This window comes from Kogia breviceps, chromosome 7, assembly GCF_026419965.1.
Source record: "Kogia breviceps isolate mKogBre1 chromosome 7, mKogBre1 haplotype 1, whole genome shotgun sequence".
In the NCBI taxonomy this organism is placed as follows: Eukaryota; Metazoa; Chordata; class Mammalia; order Artiodactyla; family Physeteridae; genus Kogia; species Kogia breviceps.
This window is the reverse complement of record NC_081316.1, coordinates 43,556,148-43,581,613: the sequence shown is the minus strand read 5'-3', so window position 1 is coordinate 43,581,613 and position 25,466 is coordinate 43,556,148. Positions and strand designations below refer to the sequence as shown.

The window sequence follows — 25,466 nt, the reverse complement described above, 5'->3', positions numbered from 1 at the left end:
TCTTGCAGAATTTCTGGGCACTTCATCACATCTTCTTTTGTTAGTAACTATGCTCTAATGATCGAAGCCATTTTCCAAATTTGCCTTGAAATCCACAACTTTTTCAAGATTTGCAGTTTCACTTTGCAATATATGAACGCTGTATCCTCATTTGTTATAAATATCTGACAAAAAAAGAGATTGGCAAGATGGAAAAAAGTAGATTTTAGTACTAAGAAGGAAAGAGTATTGTTGGGACTAATTTTTAAAGTGATGAATTAATTTGTCATTATTGTCATGTGATTATGATTTTTCTTCCCTAAAAACTCTTGTAATCAAGAGGGCCTGACTTACATTATTTGGACACAGAGAACTACATTGTCAACTTCTGATGAGGGTCAACCACTTCTTTAGAATAAAGAGAAGGAAAGGAAACCAATACTTTACACTTTCTATATAGTATCTTATTTCTTCTTTATCACTGCTTTGTATGTTTATTATAAATGGGTGAGTTGAAACTCAGATAGAAATTTCTCTAAAGTCCATGTCTAATAAACAACATAACAGAGATTCAGCCCTGTGTAATCCCAAGCCCAGTGTCCTTTTGATTACATAATATGGGCTTTCCACAGCTTCATTCTGAAATTTTATTGAAAAATTCTATTTTGTGTATACATTGGTCACTGGTCAACCTGTTTGTTACACCAATTTAAATGAATAAGTAGTTTCATCAATTATTTTTACTGACTTGACCAAACTGGTAACTGAATTGAACATTCAGAACTGCCAAAATCGGGCTTCCCTGGTGGCGCAGTGGTTGAGAATCCGCCTGCCGATGCAGGAGACACGGGTTCGTGCCCTGGTCCGGGAAGATCCCACATGCCGCGGAGCAACTAAGCCCGTGAGCCATGGCTGCTGAGCCTGTGCGTCCGGAGCCTGTGCTCCGCAACGGGAGAGACCACAGCAGTGAGAGGCCCGCATACCGCAAAAAAAAAAAAAAAAAAAAAAAAAAAAAAGAACTGCCAAAATCAACTGTGTAAACAATATATGAAAGTAAATAGTATAAATATAGAAATTTTAATATTTTTACCAAACAGAATAATACAATGCTCAAGTTTGTATCTCAACAATTATTTAGAAGCCAGACAGGATACGTGATAATAGAAGCATATTGAATGAAACGATAGAGAAATAAAGGAATCATGTATTTTTTACTACGCATGCTTTCCTATGTGAGTCAAATAAATAACAATACACATTTTATACCCTTAAATTTATACAGAAAAAGACTGTTTCCACCCAAACTCTACTAGCCAGCAAAACATTTATAATAAGAGCTTTACCTGGTTGCTTAATAGTTTCTGAACTTGGCTCTTATCAACAGATACATTTTGACAATCTTTTAAAATCTTTACAAATCAGTTTTAAAATATATGTTTTTATCATACACTCTGTTGTACTGTGTTCTCTAGATGTCACTGGAAAGGAAAGCTCAACGTGTTTTGGAATATATTTTTTTTAACTCCATCTGACAAAATTTATACATAGAAAGCTAAATATCACAAAGCAAACACCTCAACCTGGAGTTTGTTTTAGAATATTTAGACACAATAGAAGAGAAAAAAATGTAGAACATTGCAAAGACCCTCTTTTTCTCTTATTATATTGATTTTGGTTTCTACATATAGCAGCTCAAGTTTATTTAATTGTTTTTGGTTGTTTAATTAAATTTCACCATGTATTTCCAATTCCTTTAAAATTATCTATTTTTTCCCCTTTTTATAAGTTACTCTACACGGAAGAGTGTGGGAAATAGTGGGCCAGGAACTCAAGCTGCTCACTCCTTTTGTTATTACTTTACTGGAAATAACTAGTGTTTTCATGTTGTGCTGATATAAATCCCCGCTTTGATTTGGACAAGGCAGTTGAACGAGTCAAATTAATATGGTAAAATGCAGCCAAGGTAGACTGAATTGATGAGCTTGCAAATTAAAAGTCCTCATATTTTTTGAAAAATTTAATACTTCTTTCCTCTCATATGCTTTGATATACCAAAGAAACAATATTTTCTCATTGACTCTGACTCAATAAAGAAGATGATAAAAAGAAAAACACACATAATGGAGTCATGTAGTTGAGTGTGGATCCTAACTATACCATAACTGGAAGGTTGGTTTACAGGGCAAGAAATACAACTTACCTTAGCCTCAGTTTCAACCCTTAAAAACAGGAATACAAAGAGCTCTGATATAATATAATACTTTAAAGTAATATTTTGTTATTACTTTTCCCAAACTTCTTCTCAAGTAATTAAATAGTACCATAGACCTTTGAAAGAAACAGACAGCAATCACAGTAATTCAAAACAGAAAAGCCAAGGAAAGTAAATAGCAGGTGCTGGCTTTAAAATGAAAATTGATCATCACAGAAAATAATAGAGTCAACAATGCCATAGTCCAGTTCTTTGCTTCCTATTCTGAGAAATCTTCCTACTTGCATTGAATTTAGCTTACTTACCTAAGCATTATCTCACCAAACTTAAATTCCTCTCAATTTAAGTTCAGCAAACTTTTTCTGTAAATAGCCAAATAGTAAATATTTTTGTCTTTGTGGGTCATATAGCCTATGTCACAACCACTAAATTTTGTCCCATAGCATAAAAGTACCCATTGACCATGCAAAAAATGAATGAGGGTAGCTCTGTTGTAATATAGCTTTATTTATGGACACTAGCATTTGATTTCTATATATGCTTTTCATCGATCTTTTCAATTTTTTTCAACTATTTAAATACATAAAATCCATTTCTATCTCACAATCCATAAAGAATCAGGTGACAAATCAGATATGGCCTGTGTGCTGGAGTATGCCAATCTCTGATCTAAACCAAAATTCTCTTCCTAGGCCTTTTATTTTTTTTTTAACTTTTGCACTCTGGGGTCAAAAAGGCTCAACTCTGTCATTTACCAATGGTGTGACTTTGGCAAAGTAATACAACTTGATCTTATTCTAATACCTATTTTCAAAATTCTACATGTATATGGTAGGTAAAAAGATGCAATAAGATAATGCAAATAAAGTGCTTAACCTAGTAACTGATAAATAGTAAATATTCCATAATAATGATTCTGATAATGATACCTCCCTCACTTTATCTTCTTCTGATCAACTAAGAAACAATTCATCCTTCTCTACTCCCACTCCCTTATCAGCTTTCCTAAGTGCCTACAAACAAGTTTCCTTCTCTAGTCTAATTCTTATTACATATTCCACTGTGTGACAGTTAGTTCTGACATTTTAACTTTTCTACTTGATGTAGGTAGTCCTTGCATCTTTGTATCTTTTATAATCTAACACAGTCCTGAATGTATCAGCTGCTCAATAAATACTGCTAATTAATCTTATTAAAATAACTTATAAGGTTGTCCAACAAACCCATCTTAAATAGCTCATTTCTATATTTTTCAGAAGATAAAAGATCATTCTTTATAATTTTATTTTCAAGGAACTAAATGTAGTGATATAGTTATTTAATCACACAATATAAATCTTACTGTAGAGGAATAGAAATAGAAATAAATAGAAAATGTTATCTTCATCTAGGAATTAAAATAATGCTCTAAATTGGAAAATTAACATTTTAGTCATTAATACTTTTTATTTTATATCACTTATTAAATATGGATGATTTTAAATTAGCTTCACATATAATGAACATTAGCATTTTTTTTTTTTTTTTTTTTTTTTCGGTATGCGGGCCTCTCACTGCTGTGGCCTCTCCCGTTGCGGAGCACAGGCTCCGGACGCGCAGGCCTAGCGGCCATGGCTCACGGGCTTAGTCGCTCCGCGGCATGTGGGATCTTCCCGGACCAGGGCACGAACCCGTGACCCCTGCATCAGCAGGCGGATTCTCAACCACTGCGCCACCAGGGAAGCCCGAACATTAGCATTTTTAAGTGTACAATTCAATGAGCTTTGTGACAAAAGAATAGAGTCATATAAACACAGTCATAATCATGACATAGAACATTTCCATTATCACAGGAAGTTCCCTAATGCCTCTTTCCAATCATTTTCCTCCCCCAATGCCCATCCCTAGCATCTGCTAATGTCTACCTTATATACTTAAATGTCATCTTCTCCAGAAATTCTTTAAAGGAAATCATGCAGTGTGTTGTCTATAAGCCTGGCTCCTTTCATTTAGCATAATGTTTCTGATGTCCATACATGTTACTGAGTTAGTAGCTAGTTCCTTTTGATTGCTGAATAATATTGCATTGTTTCAATGTATCACAGTTTGTTTATCAATTCACTAGTTGATGATGGTGGCTGTTCTCAAATTTAGGCTATTATGAATGAATCTGCTGTGAGCATTGGAGTATAAATCTTTAAGTGAAGAATATATGTCCTTGTGTGATTTAAAAAATTTTTATATTACAGGTACATACATAATCTTCATTTTCTCTAGGAATGTAACTTGCTTTTAGCATGTATATATATGTATGTTCCTACTCTTGTTATATTGCTATCATTCTATGAAAATTTGTACATAATTTTAATGCTAGTATCTATTGTTCCTTTCCTTTTGGAATGATAAATACATTTGTCTTTTCTGTAAATATGGAGTCTTTTTTTTTGCGGTATGCGGGCCTCTCACTGTTGTGGCCTCTCCCATTGCGGAGCACAGGCTCCGGACGCGCAGGCCTAGTGGCCATGGCTCACGGGCTTAGTTGCTCCGCGGCATGTGGGATCTTCCCGGACCAGGGCACGAACCCGTGTCTCCTGCATCGGCAGGCGGATTCTCAACCGCTGCGCCACCAGGGAAGCCCAATATGGAGTCTTTATAACACACATATTTGCTTCCTTTCAGAGTTAAGATTCTTTTCCATGTCTGTAAAAAAAATAGAAGATCACTATTGCTGATGCCACTGAAATGATTATAAACATAACAGTGGCTGTATTTCTTTTTCTTTCAAGAATCTTTTGAAGAATCTGAAGAACCCAGAGTGTTTTAGTTATATCATGCAGTCTCCAGACAGAATCATTTGAAATTTTAACCAGCTGCACATATTTCAGATATGTGCATATCTTTCAGTTTGAATACCAACTGATAATTAGTAAAAATCCCAATTTATATTAGAGCACCATGCATAGATGACATAAAACATCAGAATTTATATTCGTCCCATGTAAACATAATCTAAATTATTATTAGCACTTTCCTCCCTACCTCCATTCCTTTCAAAGAAGTAGACAAAATAATGGTTCAAACAAAACTGACATAACCTATGATGAAATTGAAAAATAAACTAAGGATAAATAATGTAAAGGTTGTAAATCCTGAAAACATACAAAGGTTTATGTTGCAAAAGTCAATATCAAGAAGGATAAACTACATCTCTAACCCATATTTATCTTCATATATATCTATATTTATATCTTATCAGCATCTTTATAATTTATTTCATAAGATATAAGGAGATTAACAGATCAACAACTTCCTTATATTCTTTAGCGTTTATAAAAAAATGTGACTTGGAAGTAGTGTATTAAAGCTAGCCTTTTTCAATTAGGGTTCCACAAGGAAATTAAACTCTGCAGAAGATGATTTGAATGGCTGTATTCTCAGTTCTTTCAAGGATAATACATAACTAGTATCATTCTAATGAATAGGATAGAAGTTAATTCTTTATGTACAGTACATGACCTAGGGCATTAGAGATTAGAGTTTTTAATAAGCAATATACTGGAAACATCATGGCACGTCTAATCTCCATGTTTATTTTAATAGCTGCACGGTATTCAAAAAAATAATTCATGTAACCTCTACCCTGATGTTTGACATTTGAGCTTTTTAAAAGTATTTATTTTTGCTGTAAATAGCCTTGCCATTAACACTTATTGATACCTGCATATATTCTAAATTATTTCTTTATACTAAATTCCAAGAGATGGAATTTCCTTGTGAGAGAATCAGCAGTAAGGTGGTTGACAAGTATTGTCAAAATGCTCTCCCAAAATACTGCAACAATGTAAATTAGCTTCATCTAGTCACCCCTGCACTAGTTGTAAAGCTCTCTCCTTAGTCCACTTGAGTTCTATTTAGTATTACTCTTTGCAAAACCTCTGAACTTCAAATTGTTGGTCTTCGTTAGACCTCTATAGAGTAGGTCCTGTGTGGAACAGAAGGGACAGCTATATTCCCTGGCCCCTCTTTCATCCTGCCTGGCTGGAACCCAGTTCTCTCCTAGTTTTGTAAAGGGCATTCATTGCCTTTCCCTCACATGTGTTCTGACTGCTTTTCTCTAGTTTCATTTTGTCCTTCTAACAGGAATAAAGGTTCCTATTCCTCCATCAAACCCATTTCAAGAAAGATACTTTAAAAAGTAGAAGGGCTCCAACTTCACAGCTCCAGTCTCTCTTCACTGTTCAGAGGCACAGTCATTATTTTTACCTCCTGCTGAACACATTTGCGAGGTTAAAAAAAAGAAAATCTCTACCAAGGATGAGAAATAGCAGGGGGTGAGGAAATAAACATTCTCCTGCCCATTGGCTGATTCACTTAAAATACAGTTAGCACTGTTGCCTAAGCAAACATATTGTCAGTTTCCATTTAGTAAAGTTCTAAGACTAGATCTAGTTTTCTTTTTTTTTGTTTTTTTTTGCTTCAGAGAGTAATAGGAGTTAGGCAAGCATTATCTAATTAGTCCTTTGAATGCCTTCAACTTTTCTTTTTCCTTTCTTCAAAAGGACACTGCCTGCTGCTAGGCGCTTAGGTGCAAACATTTTTGGACTAGATGAGAAGAAATCCACTCTCCTGTAATAGTGAAAGGCTTATATGTGAAACTTGTTAAAAAGTCCAAACAATATCAGATCTCACAGCCTTATCTCTCTCTAGCCCACTGGTAGGCTGGCATCCCAGCCAGGGTCAGGGAATATGGAGGATGATAGTCTCTATGGATCAGCAGCCAGATGTGACTAAGGAAATGAAGAAAGTAAAATCTCAAGCACTGCTGTCATTGTTGTCTCACCATGTAAATAACCAAAACAGCCTAGGCTGGGATAGAAGTCCATTGTCTTAAGTGTGGGGTTCTCCTTAAGCGTTAAGCATATGTTAGGCAGGGAAATGTAGAAAATTATTCCTTCATTAAAAGCAAGCAAAAGAAAACAATATTTATAGAATTCTTACTGCATAAGAGGCACAAGGCTAAGCTCATGCATGGATTAATCAAATTAAAACAATACCTATAAAATAGGTGTTTATATTGTTATTTTATTTTGGAGATGAGGAGAAAGGGTAAAAGAATTATTTAGATAGTTCTATGATTTTTCTAAATTTATTTGTGTATTTAAGATAAACTTCAATTTTTCTTTTAGTATCTTATTAAGGAGAATTCCCTTAGACCCATAAAAATATAATAAGCAGTGTGACTCTAATTAGAATATGCCCATGTATGTTGGGGAGAGGACAAGTCAGCTGCTAAGAGCTGCAGTCCCAGAATTGTTCTATAAAGCTGGTCTGGAGGTTACTGATATAAATGGTTTCTCTTACACTGTTCTTACATATTGCAAAGAGGCATTAAGCTAACAAGCCTCGAAAATGCGTGCCCTTAGACAAGGCAGATCATTCATTGGAACTGTTCTTCCCCTTGGGGGAATGAAAGTCTGGAGAGAGAGAGAGAACTGGCTGACCTCGCCCAATTAACACAGTACCGATGCAGGCAGAACAGGCCGGCAGTGACAGGGCTGTGCTTCAGGGATGTATGTTCCTGGGCTGTGATCCAGGTTATGTCAACATCATTCTGGGTGCCATTTTAGCGGCTTTCTATTGGACACAAGAGAAAGACAGAAGGGGAAAAGACAAAGGAAAACTATGGGCTTTTTTTTTTTTTTTTTTAATGTACTTGAGAACTTTGCTTTTCCCTTAGGAAATGAGCTCTTTCTAAGCCTGTGTGCAGCTGCAGTCTGAAGCTTGACAAAACAGGTCAGGAAGACAGGAAAATGCTATAATAGCAGCACAGCTTTTTCAATGGAAACTGATACTCCTAAATGTTGCAGTGCTTCAGTCTGAAGTTTAACTAATTGAATGTCTTCAATCTAGAAATTGAACCAGGCAGCAGTAAACTGCAGAAGGTCTAGCCTGCACTGAAAATACACACCATTCATTTTATATCTTTCCTTGTGTTTCATAAAATAAAATGAAAATTTCCAAAAACCTATTGTTAAGGACATAGAATTTCGCTTTCTGTTTTGGGTAAGCTGGTATCATGCAATTGGTCTCTAAAGCTTTTAAAATAAATATTGTCACCTTTTTCTAAGAATGGTATTGAAAAGAAATCAACAAAGAACTCAGATTTTGAATGATTTTATGGAGGAGGATGGTATTGAAAAGAAATCAACAAAGAACTCAGATTTTGAATGATTTTATGGAGGAGGGGGTGTGATTTGTGCTAATATAGTTTCTGTGCTAATAATTAGAGCTTGCAAAACTGCTCTCACATAGGCCAAGGGGCTCCCTATATTAGAGAAGTCTTCACAGTTTCAGTTACTTCCTAAGATTCTACTTGGAACTATATACCTTTCTGTCTGTCTTGTACAAAACAAACAAACAAACAAAGTGATTTTATGAATTCTCAGTTTCAATTCTATAAAACTTAGATAACCAAAAATATTATTATAAATAATAGAGAATGCTTAGCAAAATGCCTGGCACATAGTAAGTGCTTAATATATTTATAGGTACTAAAACACTTACTATGTGACATTTAAGAGAAAATTTCATTCTTTGCAACAATAGGATCTTGTGTCTCCTTGGGGAATGATCCCTGAATTATTTTAAGCCAAGCCAGATGGGAAAAAAATAGGTTATTAATTCAATGCCAATTGAGTTAGGATAACCTTGGAAATTTTGTCCTTATATATAGATTTTTCCTGTCTCAAAAATCTTCTTTAGCTAAAAGACATTCTGAATTAATAACATAATTTCATTTAGTAAATGTTTTCTAGGCACCAAGCATGAAGCTATGTACTTTGCTTAAGTTACTTCTATTTAATATTTACAAAATAATATGAAGTGACATATACCTCCATTTTCAAAAGAGGACAGTAAAGACTGAGGAATATTTGGTAACTTGCCCAAGGTTACACAGAGCATAAATGGTGAAGGCAAGGCTTAAACAATCAGAAACTAGAAATCTAGGTGGAAGAAAAGATCTGTCTTGTCTCTGAGTTAGTGTGTACTTGATTTGACTCACTCTAGATTGTGAGTTCTTAGGATTTATTACCCCTGGTAAATACAGACATTTGTGTAGCTTTGCCTCGAGGAGACTAATTTCAACTGAACTGATTTACCAGCCATCCAGAATTTCTACAGTAATATGTATATTCAAAAAAATGTAAAAAATATGGAATCTTATGAGTCATGCCAATAAAATACCTTAAAACAGTGATTTAATAATCTGGAAATTTCTCTAACAATATAAGAAACCTATTCCTTTCTTCTCTGATTAGTTCAGACCCCATGTACCTTAAGTATTCATGCAAACCTTTCCTCCTTTTATATTATTTCTACTATAAATTTGCATTTTGTTTCCATTATCTTGAACTAATTTATACGGGCTTCATTTTTAATACAATCAAATAAGTTCTGGAAATACATATTTCATTATTTTTTGAATGTGGGGAAAAAGTAATCTCAAATGACTGAGTAAAAAGAAGTAAATTAAATGCATTGTTTCAGATTTCACACACAACTTACAAGTCTGTATGCTTGCAAGGTGAATTATTTATGCAGAATCAAACAACTGGACTGCTTATGAAACTGAACTTCCTTCTAGACCGTTCTACCTTTTATATAAGGAATAGAAAAATGACAATCTGATAGTGTCTATATTGTGTCTTTGAGTCAATATATAGACAACCCAGTCTTTGAAATTCTTTTCAATTATTTTGACAGTTAATAGGGAAATAATAGCCTGGAACAGTATCAAAATTTTTGATGTATTTTGATATATTCAATCAAAAGTAAACAATAGTTTCTCATCATTCTGTGCTATGGATATGATTGTTTTCCTAATTCTAATTCAATTCAGCAAACTGTGCTGATTACCTAGTTTACATATGTATATTGTAGAACTAAAATCATGAAGGAGGCATAGTACTCTGCCCTTAAAAAGAAAAAGAAAACTTAAATTAAAGGAGCTAGCTTTCATCTATCTCTCTCTCTATCTAATAATTTATAAAATGAAATAGAACTAAATACAATAATTACCAAATAACTCAAATGGTTGGTTAATCAGAATACATCACTTCTAGATTAATCTAAAGCAGTGATTCACAAACAGGAATGCTTTCCCACACAAGGGACATTTGACAATGTCTAGAAACATTTTTCATCATCATAACTGGAGTGGGGACAGGCAATGGAGAGGAACAAGATGCTATTGGCAACTAGTGGGTACAAGGTAGAGGCCAGGGAAGCTAATGAGCACCCTACAATGCACAGGACTGTCTCTCACAAAAATTATCTGGCCTCAAATACCAATAGTGCTGAGATGCAGAAGCCTAGATCCAGATAACAGGAAACTTACTGCATCAAGATAATATTTTACATCGGTAATATGTTTATACAGTTTATACTCTTTAGTTTCTAAGATCCTCAAAATATCAATATTACTGGAGAGGACTCACTCTCAGAAATAAAGATATTGAATAAACTAATGAACTACTCTTTGACAAAGTACAATTGGAAAAGAAAGCCAAAGGGGATAAGTAAAAAAAAGAGTATGGTATTTCAAATTTATTAAAATTGGAATGGTCCCATATAGGCCAGCACCCTAGTGTTCTCATAAAGATACTATGACACTATTTAATCATAAATATTTATTAGGTATAGTATTTCAACAATGTCAACATTATTAGGATTTCCTTGGTCACCTTCCACATATGCATTTTCATTTTTTCGCCTGATGCAGTCATTGATGAAAATATTCTTATAGGATAGAGTTTGACCACCTGTAAAGCATAACTATCAGGCTGAGCTTTAAAACTTTGGCAATTCTATCTGAGGACTTCATTAGAGAGTTAATAAAATCAGTGCTGTGTTGCTGTCGTTCTATAGCAAAGACCCACCGCTGGAAAGTATGTGCTTTTTCCCTAGAGAGATTAAAACATTCATTCTGATGGCGTTTCTTTGTGATTAAAGTAAAAGCTCAGGCTGAGTTAAAAGTAATAATGCAAAAACTGTACAAAGTGGCAAAAATCCCAAAATGTTGGTCTGATAGCAAAAGAACTAATTTTAAAAAAAAGGATGGCATGGTTTTTATTAACAAGTCTTCACCACAAATTTTGAATCAGTAGTCGCAAATGAAATAAACAAGACAAAAGAAATATAACAGAGTTGTGCTTACAGGTTCTCCTAATTCATCATTTAAAATTTTAGTTTCATTTTCTCTTCCACTTCTAACATTTGTGAAAACAACTAATAATCATATTGTTACTTCTATAAATTGTAGTTACTTTGTATCAACCTAATTGCTCCTATAAAATCCAGCCAACACAACATTGTAAAGCAACTATACTTTAATATAAATAAATACATAATAAAATAAAGGAAAAAAAATCCAGCCAAATGGTTAGAATGTTGGTATTTATTCAAGTCTCATGTCCTTATCATAACATGTCTACATGTACAATAAAATACATACATTCCCAGGGGTTCTTAAAAAATTTCCTCATAAATCATTTTAATATTTTGTTTATTACCTTATAAAAGGGAAAATTGTACCCAAGAGCTTAATTTCCAAGAGATTTATGTTACGACACTTAGTAGAAAACATTTTCACTATTGTGTTCATTCTCTATTCATTCAGTCATTACTTATTGTGTACCTGACACTTTTTACAATACTGAGGAGTATGGTGGTGAACAAAATAGGTAAGGTTCCCACTGTAAGAAAACTCATATTTTAGTGCAGAAGACAACCAATAAGAAATATATATATGAGGAGGGAGAGAGAGAGAGAGGATTGTTAAGGCTCATTTAAGTGAGTTGGTTAGGGAAGACTGCCCAGAGGAAGCTATTTGAGCAGAGACCTGAAAGAAGTTTAGTAGTGAGTCACACAAGCATCTGGAGGAAGAATGTTTCAGGCTAAGGTAAAAATTAATGTGCATGTCTTAGGTTAAAAATTAACAGCAAGAAGGCCAGTGTGGCTTGGGTGAAGTGAAGAAAGGAAAGACAGAGTTAAGGTTAAAGCGATATCCAGGGCCAAAATCATGTAGGGCCTTATAGGATTTATAAAACTCTATTACCAAGGGTTAAAGAAATAATATAAGAAAGCATCTTATTTTACTAATGATGAAATGATATAACACTACATTCATCATCAGAAAGGGATTTATAAACTATCCACTGGACACTATAGTGAGTTGGACACTATTTTAGACAACTGGAAAATGACATGCAAGAATACTCTGGTGCCACTCAAGATATCCCCAACTATCTTTAGTGGCAACATGACATTCTTTTTAAAGTCTCTAAATATAAATTAATTTAAATAATTTTATTTTTAGTTTAATTTTTTAAATTAATTTAATTGATGACACATTTGTTCAGTAAGCATATGACACAGCCCCTGCTCTATGATGAATATTTAATCCACATAGAACAGAGAACAATGAGAGAGCATAGTCAGTACCAATACAAGAGGAGTTTCTTTTGTGGATGATGTGTGGGGAGGTGGGAGGCCATATAGTATATTTAATATACAAACTGGCACATTCTTGAAAGTGAAAGGGGAGACTATTAATAATCCTGCTGGGAAAAAATAGTGTAAATAGTGTAATTTGTCACAGTTTCAAGCAAATCGGGACACAAGTTAATGATATGTCCATAGAATTTCAGAAAAAAAGAGTTAAAAGTGACTCCTGACACCTTCTTCAAGAAAATAGCACCTGCACTTGGCTTGTATGTAGGCATGTGACAGGACAGAAGGAAGGTGGGAATGCATTCTAGTCCAGGGAAATGACTTTATGAGGCATACCAATATGAGAATCATTCTATCTAAGATACAGCATTAATGATTATAAAGAGTGGGAGATAATATTGGATGGTTTAAGAAAGAGATGTGTTGAGATGTAAAAGCAGAGCAGACTATAATATATTTTAAGTTCCATGGGAAAGAGTCTCATACAAGAGAATCACTTAAGGTCTATTGGTAAGCATGTGGTACGCATACAGTGAAAATACTCCTAAACTCCAATTTGATGTCAGATGAGAATATTATGGAGCCACGTATATTATAAAATGTACAGATACTTTAATTCTGCATAATCTATATATTGTTGTATGATAAATTGGAACAAGAATAGCATATGGGTATGTCACTGACATGTAAAGTCAAACCACTCTTTCATGCATGTGTGTAAGAGACACATTCTGAGGATTTTAGTGACTGCTAGATTGATTTGACAAAGATGGTAAGCATAGCAAAAATTATATACATGTATGTATATATATGTGTATATATATATACATATGTTAGCATTTTAGATAATAATGATAATTTATGAACACTTAATATAGTCCTGCAATTATGTTAACATTTTTGTAAATGTTTCCCCCAAATCCTAAGAGCTTGGTGTTATTTTGATTATTTTACAGATGAATAAACAGAACTGAAAAAGTCAGGTAATTAGCTGAAGACTGCATAGCTGCTAGATGCAAAAGTTCAAATGCATTTTCGCTTTGGTATGAAGTCCATGATTTTGTTCATGGTGCCACATTACCTTACACCTATTCATGCACTCACTGAGTTCAACCCCATGTGGCTCTGTTCTTGCACAGAGGTCCCAACTGGAATAGGAAGCTGGGTACTTAGTACACATCTCATGTCACTCTACTATATTTGGATTCATGCTAGTATCACTGGTGTCTTAAGCACTCCCTTCAACTAAGAATAAGGGATAAGTACTTAGCAATTTTTTTTAATCTAATTTCCTGCTCTACCCAGTCTCTGATGTGTTATATCTTGATATTTCCTGATTTTCATTTAACCAATTTGTGTGCATCCAGTTTCTTTAGGTGATCCCTATAAATCAGAGTCCCTCATTTTTCACCTTTAACAATCAGCTCCTTAATCAGTGGTTTCTGAGTAAATGTATCCATCTAACAACTGGTTTACATTCTTGAGATTTACAGTAATCCCTACAAACATATGGTTTTCCTATTTCTAAAACTATAATATTGATTAATCCTCCCGGGTTCCAAGAAAATTATTATAATGTTTTTAATTTAGCTATTATAGTTCCTAGTAGTCTTGTGATTTTAGAAAATATCTTGAATCAATCATCAGAAACATTAATTGACCAACAAACTAGGAACAGAAGCTTATGGGGAAAGATACATCACAGAGCCCATCCTTGTGGAGAATACTCAGAATACATCTAAGTAATTGATACTCAATAAAAAAGTCTGAATACTTTGGTTTTTAAGAAGTAAACTCCTCTGTATCCAGAAATGATAAAAAGTGTTAAAGATTCAGGCAATATAGGAACTAACCAAAGAAGAGCCAGTTTAGGAAACTGAAGTCTGGAAAACTTCTGGGCAAATTAAGAAAAGAACAAGGCAAACATGAAAAAATAATTGACTCAGGGAGAACCAACATTTTTTTTCCACTGAAATCTTTTATTTTCATAGTTGATACATACTACATATCTCTGAACATCTAACATTCATATTTAACGTGAATATTAGGCTCAAAATAATGGCCACTCTTAATTACTGTAAATATATCAATTTTAAAGGCATAGTTCTTCTCTCTTAATGTGTACTTTCGTTGCTCAAAAACCTCTATTAATCATTACTGGACTTTATCATAATGTCCAGTTCATTAGTTTATTTTGATAATAATTATGACAGGAAAGATATAAACATAATTATAAAAATTATAAAACATCTGATTTTTGCAGAAAAATCTCTTGTATAATTAGAAAAAGAATAAATTCTAAATAGATTTTTTATACCATTTGTATTATTAGTATAGCTCATACCAACTTTTCTATTTTTTTCAAAGAAATCAACTAAAAAAGTTCTAGCCAGAGTTCTATGCTATGTGAATTCATATGAGTAGGAATTTGAAGATTTATTACAGTGATTACATATCAACAGGTGTAAATATGTATTTTATGATTAGAATTTTTTTTTTCTGAAGCAGGTGAACCATAGGGACAAACCCTCAGAGCAGAAAATATACCATTTTAGTGTCTCTTGATAAATAGACAATATCAACTATTTCTATATGATGCATAGCAATGTGACAAATAAATTACCTTCATTAAAGATTTGCATGAAGGATTAATGAGCATTAGTTAAGCAGTTAAAGCACAAAAATGTTTATGAAAAATTGAATGTAAGAAGAAGTTGAGCAGCAGAGACTCTCATTATAATAATTTATCTTATCTAAAGATTCTCTACTGCACCTATATGATAAATGTAACCCAAAAGCAACCAAAGTTCCACATTTAACATGCGAAGTTTAGGCTAACCACAACTCTAGAGGATTTTGTCTTCTGTGAACTCATCTACCTAAAGGAGGGATAATTTATTAAACTCATATTTGTTTCCTGTTATTATTTATCCTGCAATAAATCTTAAAATTTAACTATAACATTTGCATAGCATGAAATTAAAAGAAGTAAAGATATCTCTTAAAAATTCACTGTCAATGAAAAATGTTGAGTGTTTTAAATATGTACTTTATAAATTTTCTTTTGCTTTCAATGCCTATAGCTAAATTAAATTTTATTTATTTTATTTTATGTACAAATGACAAATACCTTTTGGATAAAAGACATTTTACTAAATAAAACACAGAAATATGAGTAAACTTTTTTTTACTAATCAAGATTTCCATTTTCCTCCCTTTGGAATATTGCCCAAGATTAATGTTTTCTACTCATCAAGCACTGCCATCTTGTGCATGTTAATTCTAGAAAATATTGGATTATTTATGTATGGGATTTTTTTTTTTTTGGTTAAATATTTGGAAAACTCTAAGTCTTAATGTAAGAGGGGAGCAGGAATAAATATCCTTGTTGGCAATTGTACAATAATATTGCTTTCATCCCTATGAACATCTGCATGTAAGGCACACTGTCCTTCCATTTTACAGTAGGTTTCTATGCTAGCAGGACACATTCTTACATGTTTACATACTTAAGGCTCTGTGACCACAGTTTAATTAAATTGCGACTCAGTAGTTAATAGGAATATCTAGAAACCTGCTTTTGTCTGGTGAGTGGGATTTAGACACTGCTCTGATTAGTTGCTATTTGAAGCATCCAAGTTTTAATTGGCAAAATTAGACCCCATAATATACATGACTCAATCTAATAAATACTTGAAATAACTATTAATCAGAGTTTTCTTTTTTCAAATAGAGATCTGTGCTCAGCAAGGCTTCTTGGTCAAGTTTTTGATCTTTGTATCTTAGTTCCCTCATTCATAAAATGGGGTTACTTACCCCTGTAAAGATTAAATAAGTTAATATACATAGAACACACTGTCTGGAACCCATTAAGTGCTATAGAGGTTTACTAGATCCTATTGGTGTTACACCCAGTTCTCTCTCATCTGGTTAATGCACCCATCTGGCAGCTGCACCTTCTCCAGAGTTTTCCTTACCTAGGAAATCATGCTCCCTGCCCTAATTGCACCTCACTTCCCCCACCTGGTAGACAATAACCAACTGATTGGGGGGAGGTGAGTATAAAAGACTGGTTCTCTTTACCTCTGTTGACTTACCAAGTCTACAGTGAAATTTCTATTCCAGAGCCCTAAGAGGGATTAGTCTTAAACCAATATCTGGAGGAGACCACATCTTTGCTTAGATTTTGTTTTGTTTTGTTTTGTATTTTCTTACTCAATCCTGCTTCCCGTATTCCTTCTCCTGGAAACACTGTCAATAAGTCACATTCAAAAGAATCCCCTTCTCAGACTCTATTTCTAGGAAACTGACCTAAGACCATAAAATGTTCACTGTTACTGTTGTTGTTGTTATCATTAAGCTGTCTAATGTTTTGATTTAATGAGGATAAACTTTTAGATTACCTTGGTCATATCTAATTGATTAACTACACAGTCTTCCAGTAACTCTCCATGCCTCTTTTCTTTCAGCTAAGCTCTTCATAATTTTGATAGGCACACAATGACAGGTCATATTTCTTGGTAAGATTCTAGGAAACAGATATTCTGTTGTTCATTAAGCTCTGAGATCTGTGTATTTTAACAAGGAATTGTCAGAAGTGTAACATTAATGCTTTTTACTGCAAAGTTCGAAGCCTAAGGTGAACTTGTGTCATGGACCATCACACCCTGCTGAGAAAATGCTGGTCTCTGACTTGATAAAGTTTGCAATTCAATAAAAATAATTTTTAAACCCTTTAGCAGAGCAAGAAATTTAGGTTGCATTTTGAGAAGAGTTATCAATGACCTTTACATGTAGACACAGGGCTCCTGGGATTAAAAAATATCCTCTGTAGTGTGAAACATTCCACAAGGAAAATAAAAATAGATACTGTCACTCCGTTGGTATAATCACTTAAACTCTAGAACTTGGAATTCACTTACTTGGAGTCATTTGAGTTGTGGGTCATGAGAGAATGTCAGTTTACTACTGTTTCTATTATAAATATTCTTTTCTTTATCTTTTGTTTTACTAAAGGTGTTTTGAATTATAGGCACATAAAATTTTATTTTGCCTCAGTGACATAATTTTTAAGCAGAACTCTGTTGTTTCTGACTCTAGGTAATAAACATATGAAAATACATGTCTCAAAAACTTATATAAAGAATAATTAGTACTATGTTTTGTTCAACCAAGATAACTGAAATTTAATGTAATAATACAGCCTGTCTTTGTATTAAGGTAATTTGATTTTTAAAACATACAAATGTCCTCTCTTGCATTCTTCACAACACCTTTTAAAATATCTTGATTCTCCCAGTGCTAACCAAGTATCAGTTAGACACCTTTACTCTGTTGTTACTCTCAGGATCCTTGCTTCTGACTATGTTTTAGAGGTGAAATTTTTGACACATGTAGAAATTAAACCCAACTGTACAAGGTTCAAGATGAATCTGCATTGTACCAAATACTACTGCAATATATTAGGTAATTTATCCTAAGCCAATAGCTATCCTTACTGTGCAGTTTCTGCATGTTGAACACTCTCATTTAAGTGGCATATATAATCCTCAGCACAATTATATCATACAGATATTACTAATCCATTTTAAAGATATTGAAATTGAGGTTCAGCAAGATTAGAATATAATAATCAAAGCACAATACAATGATAAAATATAGGCTTAGAGTGAGTCAGACAAGTTGGAATTTTTCCTCTGAAAGTTATTAGCTATAATTTTCCACTGGTTCACCTGTTTGTGCCTCAGACCTTTAATGTTGAAGATGATTGTAATGATGGTAATAACTACAAGTTCTGTAATACTAACCTTACATGTAATATCTCATTTAACCTACAATTTCCTCCATTAATTGCATTTTACAGATGAGTAGACTAAGTTAAATAGTTTGCCCAAAGGTACATAGCTCAGTGGATCATGTAGCCATCTCTGGAACTCTGGTCTTTGTGATTTCGAAGTCCATGGTCTTATTCACTCACAATATTGCCTTCTAATCTCTGTGTATGTGTGTGGCTGGGAGAAGTGGGAAAATGTGCAAAGTGTGTGACTCAGAGTAAGCTCTCAAGTTAGTTCCTTTCCCAGCCCCACCTTACACATCCATAATATCTTAAACAGTGCTTTGCATATAAAAATGTATCACTACCTACTTGTTGATACTCCCAGTTGTCTTGATCTCAGTCTCCATCCTAAGGCCAGCAGCCAAAATAATCTTTATATATGATCTGTTTAGTAACCTGAGCTGCCAAGTCAGCTTCCTCAACAGTGTCAGTGACACGTTCAAGCAGAGGCTAAATGACTGACCACCATGGAAGCTGTTAACCTGAGAGGGAGTTTGGATCACATTTAATTTAATGCCCCCCTCAACCTCTATCCAATTTACCTAGTAGAATAAATCACAAAAATACTTCATAGTAACTTTGTAAGCATGACCCTTTCTCTTTTGTCCATTGACAGTACATTCCAGATTCTTAAAACTGCCTGCATTACTTCTCAATGCTTGTTTTTAGCTCAACTACAAACATAATCTTAGATTCATATTCTAAAGGCCAAAATAAGTTCATGTAGAGCTGCGAAAATTTGCAATGAGAACATTAAAGTGAAAAAAATCTACTCTTATTCTTTTTTTATATTTTTTTTGCGGTACGCGGCCCTCTCACCGCTGCGGCCTCTCCCGCTGCGGAGCACAGGTTCCGGACGCGCAGGCCCAGCGGCCATGGCTCACGGGCCCAGCCGCTCCGCGGCATGCGGGATCCTCCCGGACCGGGCAGCGCACGAACCCATATCCCCTGAATCGGCAGGCGGACCCCTAACTACTGCGCCACCAGGGAAGCCCAATACTCTTATTCTTAAACTTAGAAAGATTTATAAAAATACATATATAGATATGTTATTCTATTTATTTTTTCATCAAATATGTATTAAGCAACCACACACCAGGCATTCAGCTGGGGTCTAAGGATATGGTGGTGAAGACAGTAGATTTAGTCTGTACCCTGCCAAGAATACTTAATGTGGCTAATAGTGACATTTTCTATCACAATGCAGATATAAATCAGCAATGTAAAAAAAATATTGCCTTCTAATTTCAGGTTGTATCCCCTTATGCTCAGTAGTAATGGATAATTAATGGTACAATTCTCTAAAATTTCCTTCATGATGTCATTAATTCCAAAACTCAAAATGGTAGCTAGCCATCAGCTAAAAATTTTATATAAACAAAATAATCGTAGTACTAATTTTTAAACAGTACTGTTTCGGCCAGTGACTTACTAAATTCCACTATTCAAGTATATTCATATAATTAATTCATCAAAACAGGAGGCAAAGGAGTCATAACTGTTAATGGAATTATAAAAACAAAAATGATTACAAAGCAATTAGTAAATATTAGAATGCTTATGACATACACTCTATTAAGCAGCATCCAGTAAAAATTAACAAAAAATATATCAAACTACAGTACAAAAGTTAAATTATTTAAAAAACAAACTAAAAAGTTACACTTGTATAATAAAAAACAAATTATAATTATAGCTATCTGACAGATATAACATTAAATCTCACATTACAGGGATAACCAAAAAGGGATAAGAACAGGGATTTTGGTAAGTACAGCCCATTAGGTGAAAATTTTACTATAAACCATGAAATTGAGCATATATTAAAAATAGGGAAGGCTCTGATTTTTAGGTTTTCCTTTTTATAGCTGACAAGGATAAAGAAACTAGGTTCCCTGGGAGAGTTGCATTATTAATTGGGTGGTGAACAAATCAATTGCTACATCCATCGTGTTCTCTCCAAATCTTTTGACCCAAAGCTTCTTCTGTAACAGAAACAGAATAATGTGTGTTCCTAATTACACACATTATTAGGAAGAAGAATGTTTATTTTCTAACTTGTAGTTATATTAAAGAATGTTGAAATGAATTGCATATGATTACTCATTGAAATTGTTTACAAAGACTTCAGAGACTGCAGTATCCAGTTTTGTTCCGCTTCTCACCCCCTTTTTTTTTTTTTAATTAATGGCACTACAGTTATAAGAAATGACCATCATTGCCCATATGGGTAATACTGTTTTTATACCCTATACATGTAGAAATATGTCATTTAAGTAATCATTTTATGTGTCAAGGGAGCAAAGGCAGGGTAGTCTGCTTTGTGACAACCGAATCAATTACAGCAATTGTGATGAAAGTCTGCACTGCATAAAGCCATGATGCCTAGACATTCAATTAAGACAATAGACAGAGCCAGCCCAGAGACTTTCCCAAAATTTAGAAATAATAAATAAAATAAAGTTCAATATACAGCCAAACTCACAGGAAAGAAAAATAATCCCAGGTATCAGAAACAAAAAATAACTAAAATCCAGGACTAAAATCCTAACTGAAATCTAGGAACACTGTTAATCCCGAGGAAATCTTGGAAGCAAGGTAGATTTGTTTACATGTCATGGTAACAGACCCTAGAGTCTAGGAGCTTAAGGATGACTATGTGGTATGAAGGACAAGTCTTTGGGTGTGCTTGAGAGGTGAAGTTAGAATACCATGTCTGTGACAGCCAGGGTCTTAATGGGCTATTCTTTCAGCGAACTTGAATGGCTCTCACTGACTCAGGGAGAAAGATAAAAAAATCTCCCATAAGAAACCAAAACCTTGGGGGCTTCCCTGGCGGTCCAGTGGTTAAGACTCTGCGCTTCCAATGCAGGGAAGGCAGGTTTGGTCCCTGGTCAGGGAACTAGGATCCCACATGCCGTGTGTGCGGCTAAAAAATGAAAAAAAAGAAACCAAAACCTCAAGTCAACATAGCACATGCGTTTGTAGGCCAAATGTATGTTACAACACAATATAAAAATGTACTAGAGAAATTTAACATAAAAAATTTGGGGAGTACTCACTGAAGAATCGTATCAAGAACTTCTAAAACATTTTTAATTGTCTTAGCTAAACATACTATTAAAAAAGAACCTTAGATGAAAGGGAAAATCACAGCTGACCAGTCTCGTATGCTTCTGATAATGAATAATAATATTAAGATTTTAGTACTTAATATATCAGCTTACCTTAAGATATTTTTAAGACCAAGCACAAATGGTATGAAACAAAGGGTTATATGAGACTAAAGACTAGACTCCAAAGCCAATTGTGTTTTACTACTTTCCTGAATCATTTTATAATCCTCACACTCTGACATACTAAAAATGTAATGAATGCTTGTTTTTTATGAGAGTAAAGTTTGAAAAGAATTTTAAATAAATGCTGATAAAAAATGAAAAACCATATAGGAGAAAGTAAACAGTGATTTTTAAAAGAGATTTAGCCCTGTTCAATATATGCATTTTTGGCAGAAGTAGAAAATCCAATTCAAGTTCAGACTGTCAGCTTTTCTATTTTGTCCTATTTCTACTTTTTCATTTTTCTTAGAATTATGAAATGCTTTCCTATGTAAACTTATTTTAAAAGCTAAATAAGCATTTTTGAACCCCCAAATACACACTTAATTGTAAAATTTGAGAAAATGCCAATTTAGTGTAAATACTTTCTTCTTATTCTAAAATATTTTATAAAACATTGACTCAACTAACACTATCAGTATAACAAAACTAGTATTTCAATTAATGATAGTCTTTAATGTGATTGTTTGTTGTTTTCTTTTACTCCAAATTTCTAATAATACAAAACAAAAATTGAGGTAACTCCAGTGAAACCTAACCTAAAGTAAATTGCAAAAATATAAAAATGCCTGAGTGATGTTTAAGCAACAAATGAAACTCTTATTATAACAATTAGAAGAACTCATATATTTAAGGGAAGAAAAGAAGGAAGAGAGGGAGGGAGGGAGAGAGGGAGGAGGAGAGAGAGAGAGAGGAAGAAAAGAAAGGCATAAAACAAGGCTTCCCAAGCCTCACTGTAGATTAGAATCACATTTGAGCTTTATAAAAATTCAAGTAATAAGTGTTACTAAACAAATGGCTCTATGGAAAGGGGACCTTAGAATCTGCTCTTTTAGCCATAACATAGGTAATTCTAATGCCTATTGAGATTTTAATGCTATTGGCCTACACATAATTCCTTTAATTTCTCATATTCTATTAACTCAATTACAAGCTGGTTTTTATTTTCACTCATCTACTGAAACTGCTATTCAGTGATATACCACATGTCAATCCTAAGTAACATTTTCCTTTATTATAATTAAAAATATTCCCATTAAGTCCTTTTTGCCTTATTTGGCATTATTTAACCCTCTTGAAATTGTTAAGCCATTGGTCTCTGTGACACTGCATTTTCTTTATTCCCATTGAATATTTCCAATGGTTCCTTCTCTCTTACCTTTTGAACATTTTCCTTCCTTTATTTAGATGTTTGTGCTTTCCAGAGAACTATCTTCTCACTGTATCACTTCAAACACATATTTACCAATTGCCAGAACTACTTATGTAGATTTACCTCAAATTCAAAATGTCCTGAAAGTGAACCAATGATCTTTCTCCTTAAAACAGTTTGACTTCATTTATTTTCACCTGAAATTCACGTGTCATCCTCTTCCCAGTCACTCAAGGGAGATAATGAAAGTGTTCCTGGACTATTTGTCTCTTCATTTCTCTTACTCCCTATATATTTCTTGGGCCAATATCCTTCTTCTCATTGCTACAATTAGGTTCTGATTCAGATTTCTCCAGCTCTTACCTTCAGTATGCAATATCGTCCTATTTTTTGCTCTTGCAACTTGTGCTTACTTAAATCCAACCTTGGCAGAATCACCAGAATACCCTACTAATGTACATCTTTATGTCAACCCTTTGCTAGAAAACATCCAGGATCGAGCACAAGCTCCTTAATATAACATACAGACCATGTTAATTTGTGTTTAGTAATTTGGGTTAATTTCCACTTTCTCTAACCTCTTCTCTTACTACTCCCTTTCTTGGATTTTTCACTCTAATAACACAAAACTGTGGTGGCCCAAAACCTCACTCCTTGACTCATTTTTTTTCCTTTTCACTTTTCATAATCAATCCATCAGCAATTCTGGTCAATGCCACTATCACATTTTTACTAGAACCAGTCACTTCTCATCACTTCACCACTACTGTCACTGCCACTAACTACCATTCTAGTGCAAATCATTTATATATTTCATGGCTATTTTGAAAATAGCCATTTAGACTAGGGGACATTATTCTTCCTGCTTCCCCTTCCCCTGGTCCCTGCTTTGTCCTCACACTGTCTCGTCTCTAACCAGTAGTCAGAGAGAGTTTTTAAAATATAAATTTACACATCTTTCTTACCCCTGCCACTCTCTAGCTCTCTTACATGCTTTAGTTTTCTTCACAGCACTTATTACCACTTGACAAATACTTGTTTGTGTATTATTGTACTTTCCACTATAATGGAAGCTCTATGAGAACACAGACTTTTTTTTTTTTTCCACTTAGAGCATTCCTGACCCATCAAGACCCACAACTAGTATTTGTTGAACAAATGAATAAGTGAATGTAGCTCAGGCATCTCTTAAGAAGATTTGCTGATCAACATGATGGCTTAAGTGCCCTTCTCCATTGTCTTCTTTACACTAGAGTATACATCTCCATTTCTTTTTTCCACATTGTTTCATAGGTTTGGGTAAATCTTTCCCGTTAGACCGATCTTTGAGAATGTGAAACTGTCTCTCTCATCTTTTTAATTTCAGTGCTATCATAGTGCCAGGCATCTAAAACACATTCAACACACATTAGAACTGAATGAATGAGTGCATGGATGATTAGATAAAGGCTGAGCATCCTTAAAAAATATTTCAGGGCTTCCCTGGTGGCGCAGTGGTTGAGAATCCGCCTGCCGATGCAGGGGACACGGGTTCGTGCCCTGGTCCGGGAAGATCCCACATGCCGCGGAGCGGCTGGGCCCGTGAGCCATGGCCACTGAGCGTGCACGTCCGGAGCCTGTGCTCCGCAACGGGAGAGGCCACAACAGTGAGAGGCCCGCGTACCGCAAAAAAAAAAAAAAAAAAAAAAAAAATTCAGATCTACACGTAGTCATTAAGAGCAACAGTTCTTTGAACATAAAATACAAAATCATATAGACATCTGGATCAAATACGGCTGATCTTGCAACCTATCTAATACTTAGTTAAAGCTTTGTTGTTTGAGTTTTTTAGTAAAATAATCTGTCTTTCAACAATTGAATTTTGTGTATTTTCAGAAATCGTCTATAGCTGGGTATTTAACGAGTTCCCTTCCTTTGTGGCGGAAGACAGCCGGCGGTTCATTTCCCAGGAGACAGGCAACCTTTATATTTCTAAAGTCCAAACATCAGATGTTGGCAGCTATATTTGTCTGGTGAAAAACACAGTGACGAACGCTCGAGTACTTAGTCCTCCAACACCACTCACTCTCCGTAATGATGGTAAGTTCCATGGACTGGATTGAAATGGTTAGCCAAATGTGAAAAATTGAGTATAATCTGCAAAAATACTGAATCGCTATGCTGTACATCTGAAACTAATACAATATTGTAAATCAACTGTACTTCAACACAAAAAGACCTAAAACAAAGATGTATTAGTGCTCTTCTAAGCACTTAAACCTAGCACAAATAAAGTAAAAAGGCATTTGGCATATTTAGAAACTCTACACTTTTAGTCTAAGATCATGCATACCTTAGAATAAAATTTTTGACATAGGAAAGTGATGATCTATAGCTAAGAAATATTAACCTTAACACTACCCTAATGCCAAAAAGGGAGAGGGATTCCAAAAAGATGTACTATAGTAAAGACTCCAC

The 25,466-nt window shown here is 34.2% G+C and overlaps 1 protein-coding gene across 5 annotated transcripts in view; it reads left to right on the top strand.

Annotated features, from left to right (window-relative positions):
* Window positions 1–25,466, top strand: part of CNTN5 (contactin 5) — a 1,356,013-nt gene that overhangs the window by 950,946 nt on the left and 379,601 nt on the right. For all 5 annotated transcript variants that reach the window (XM_067038233.1, XM_067038231.1, XM_067038232.1 and 2 more), the window contains one exon: window positions 24,885–25,088. In XM_067038233.1, the coding sequence (XP_066894334.1) occupies window positions 24,885–25,088 (204 nt within the window). The remainder of the gene's footprint in view (window positions 1–24,884; window positions 25,089–25,466) is intronic.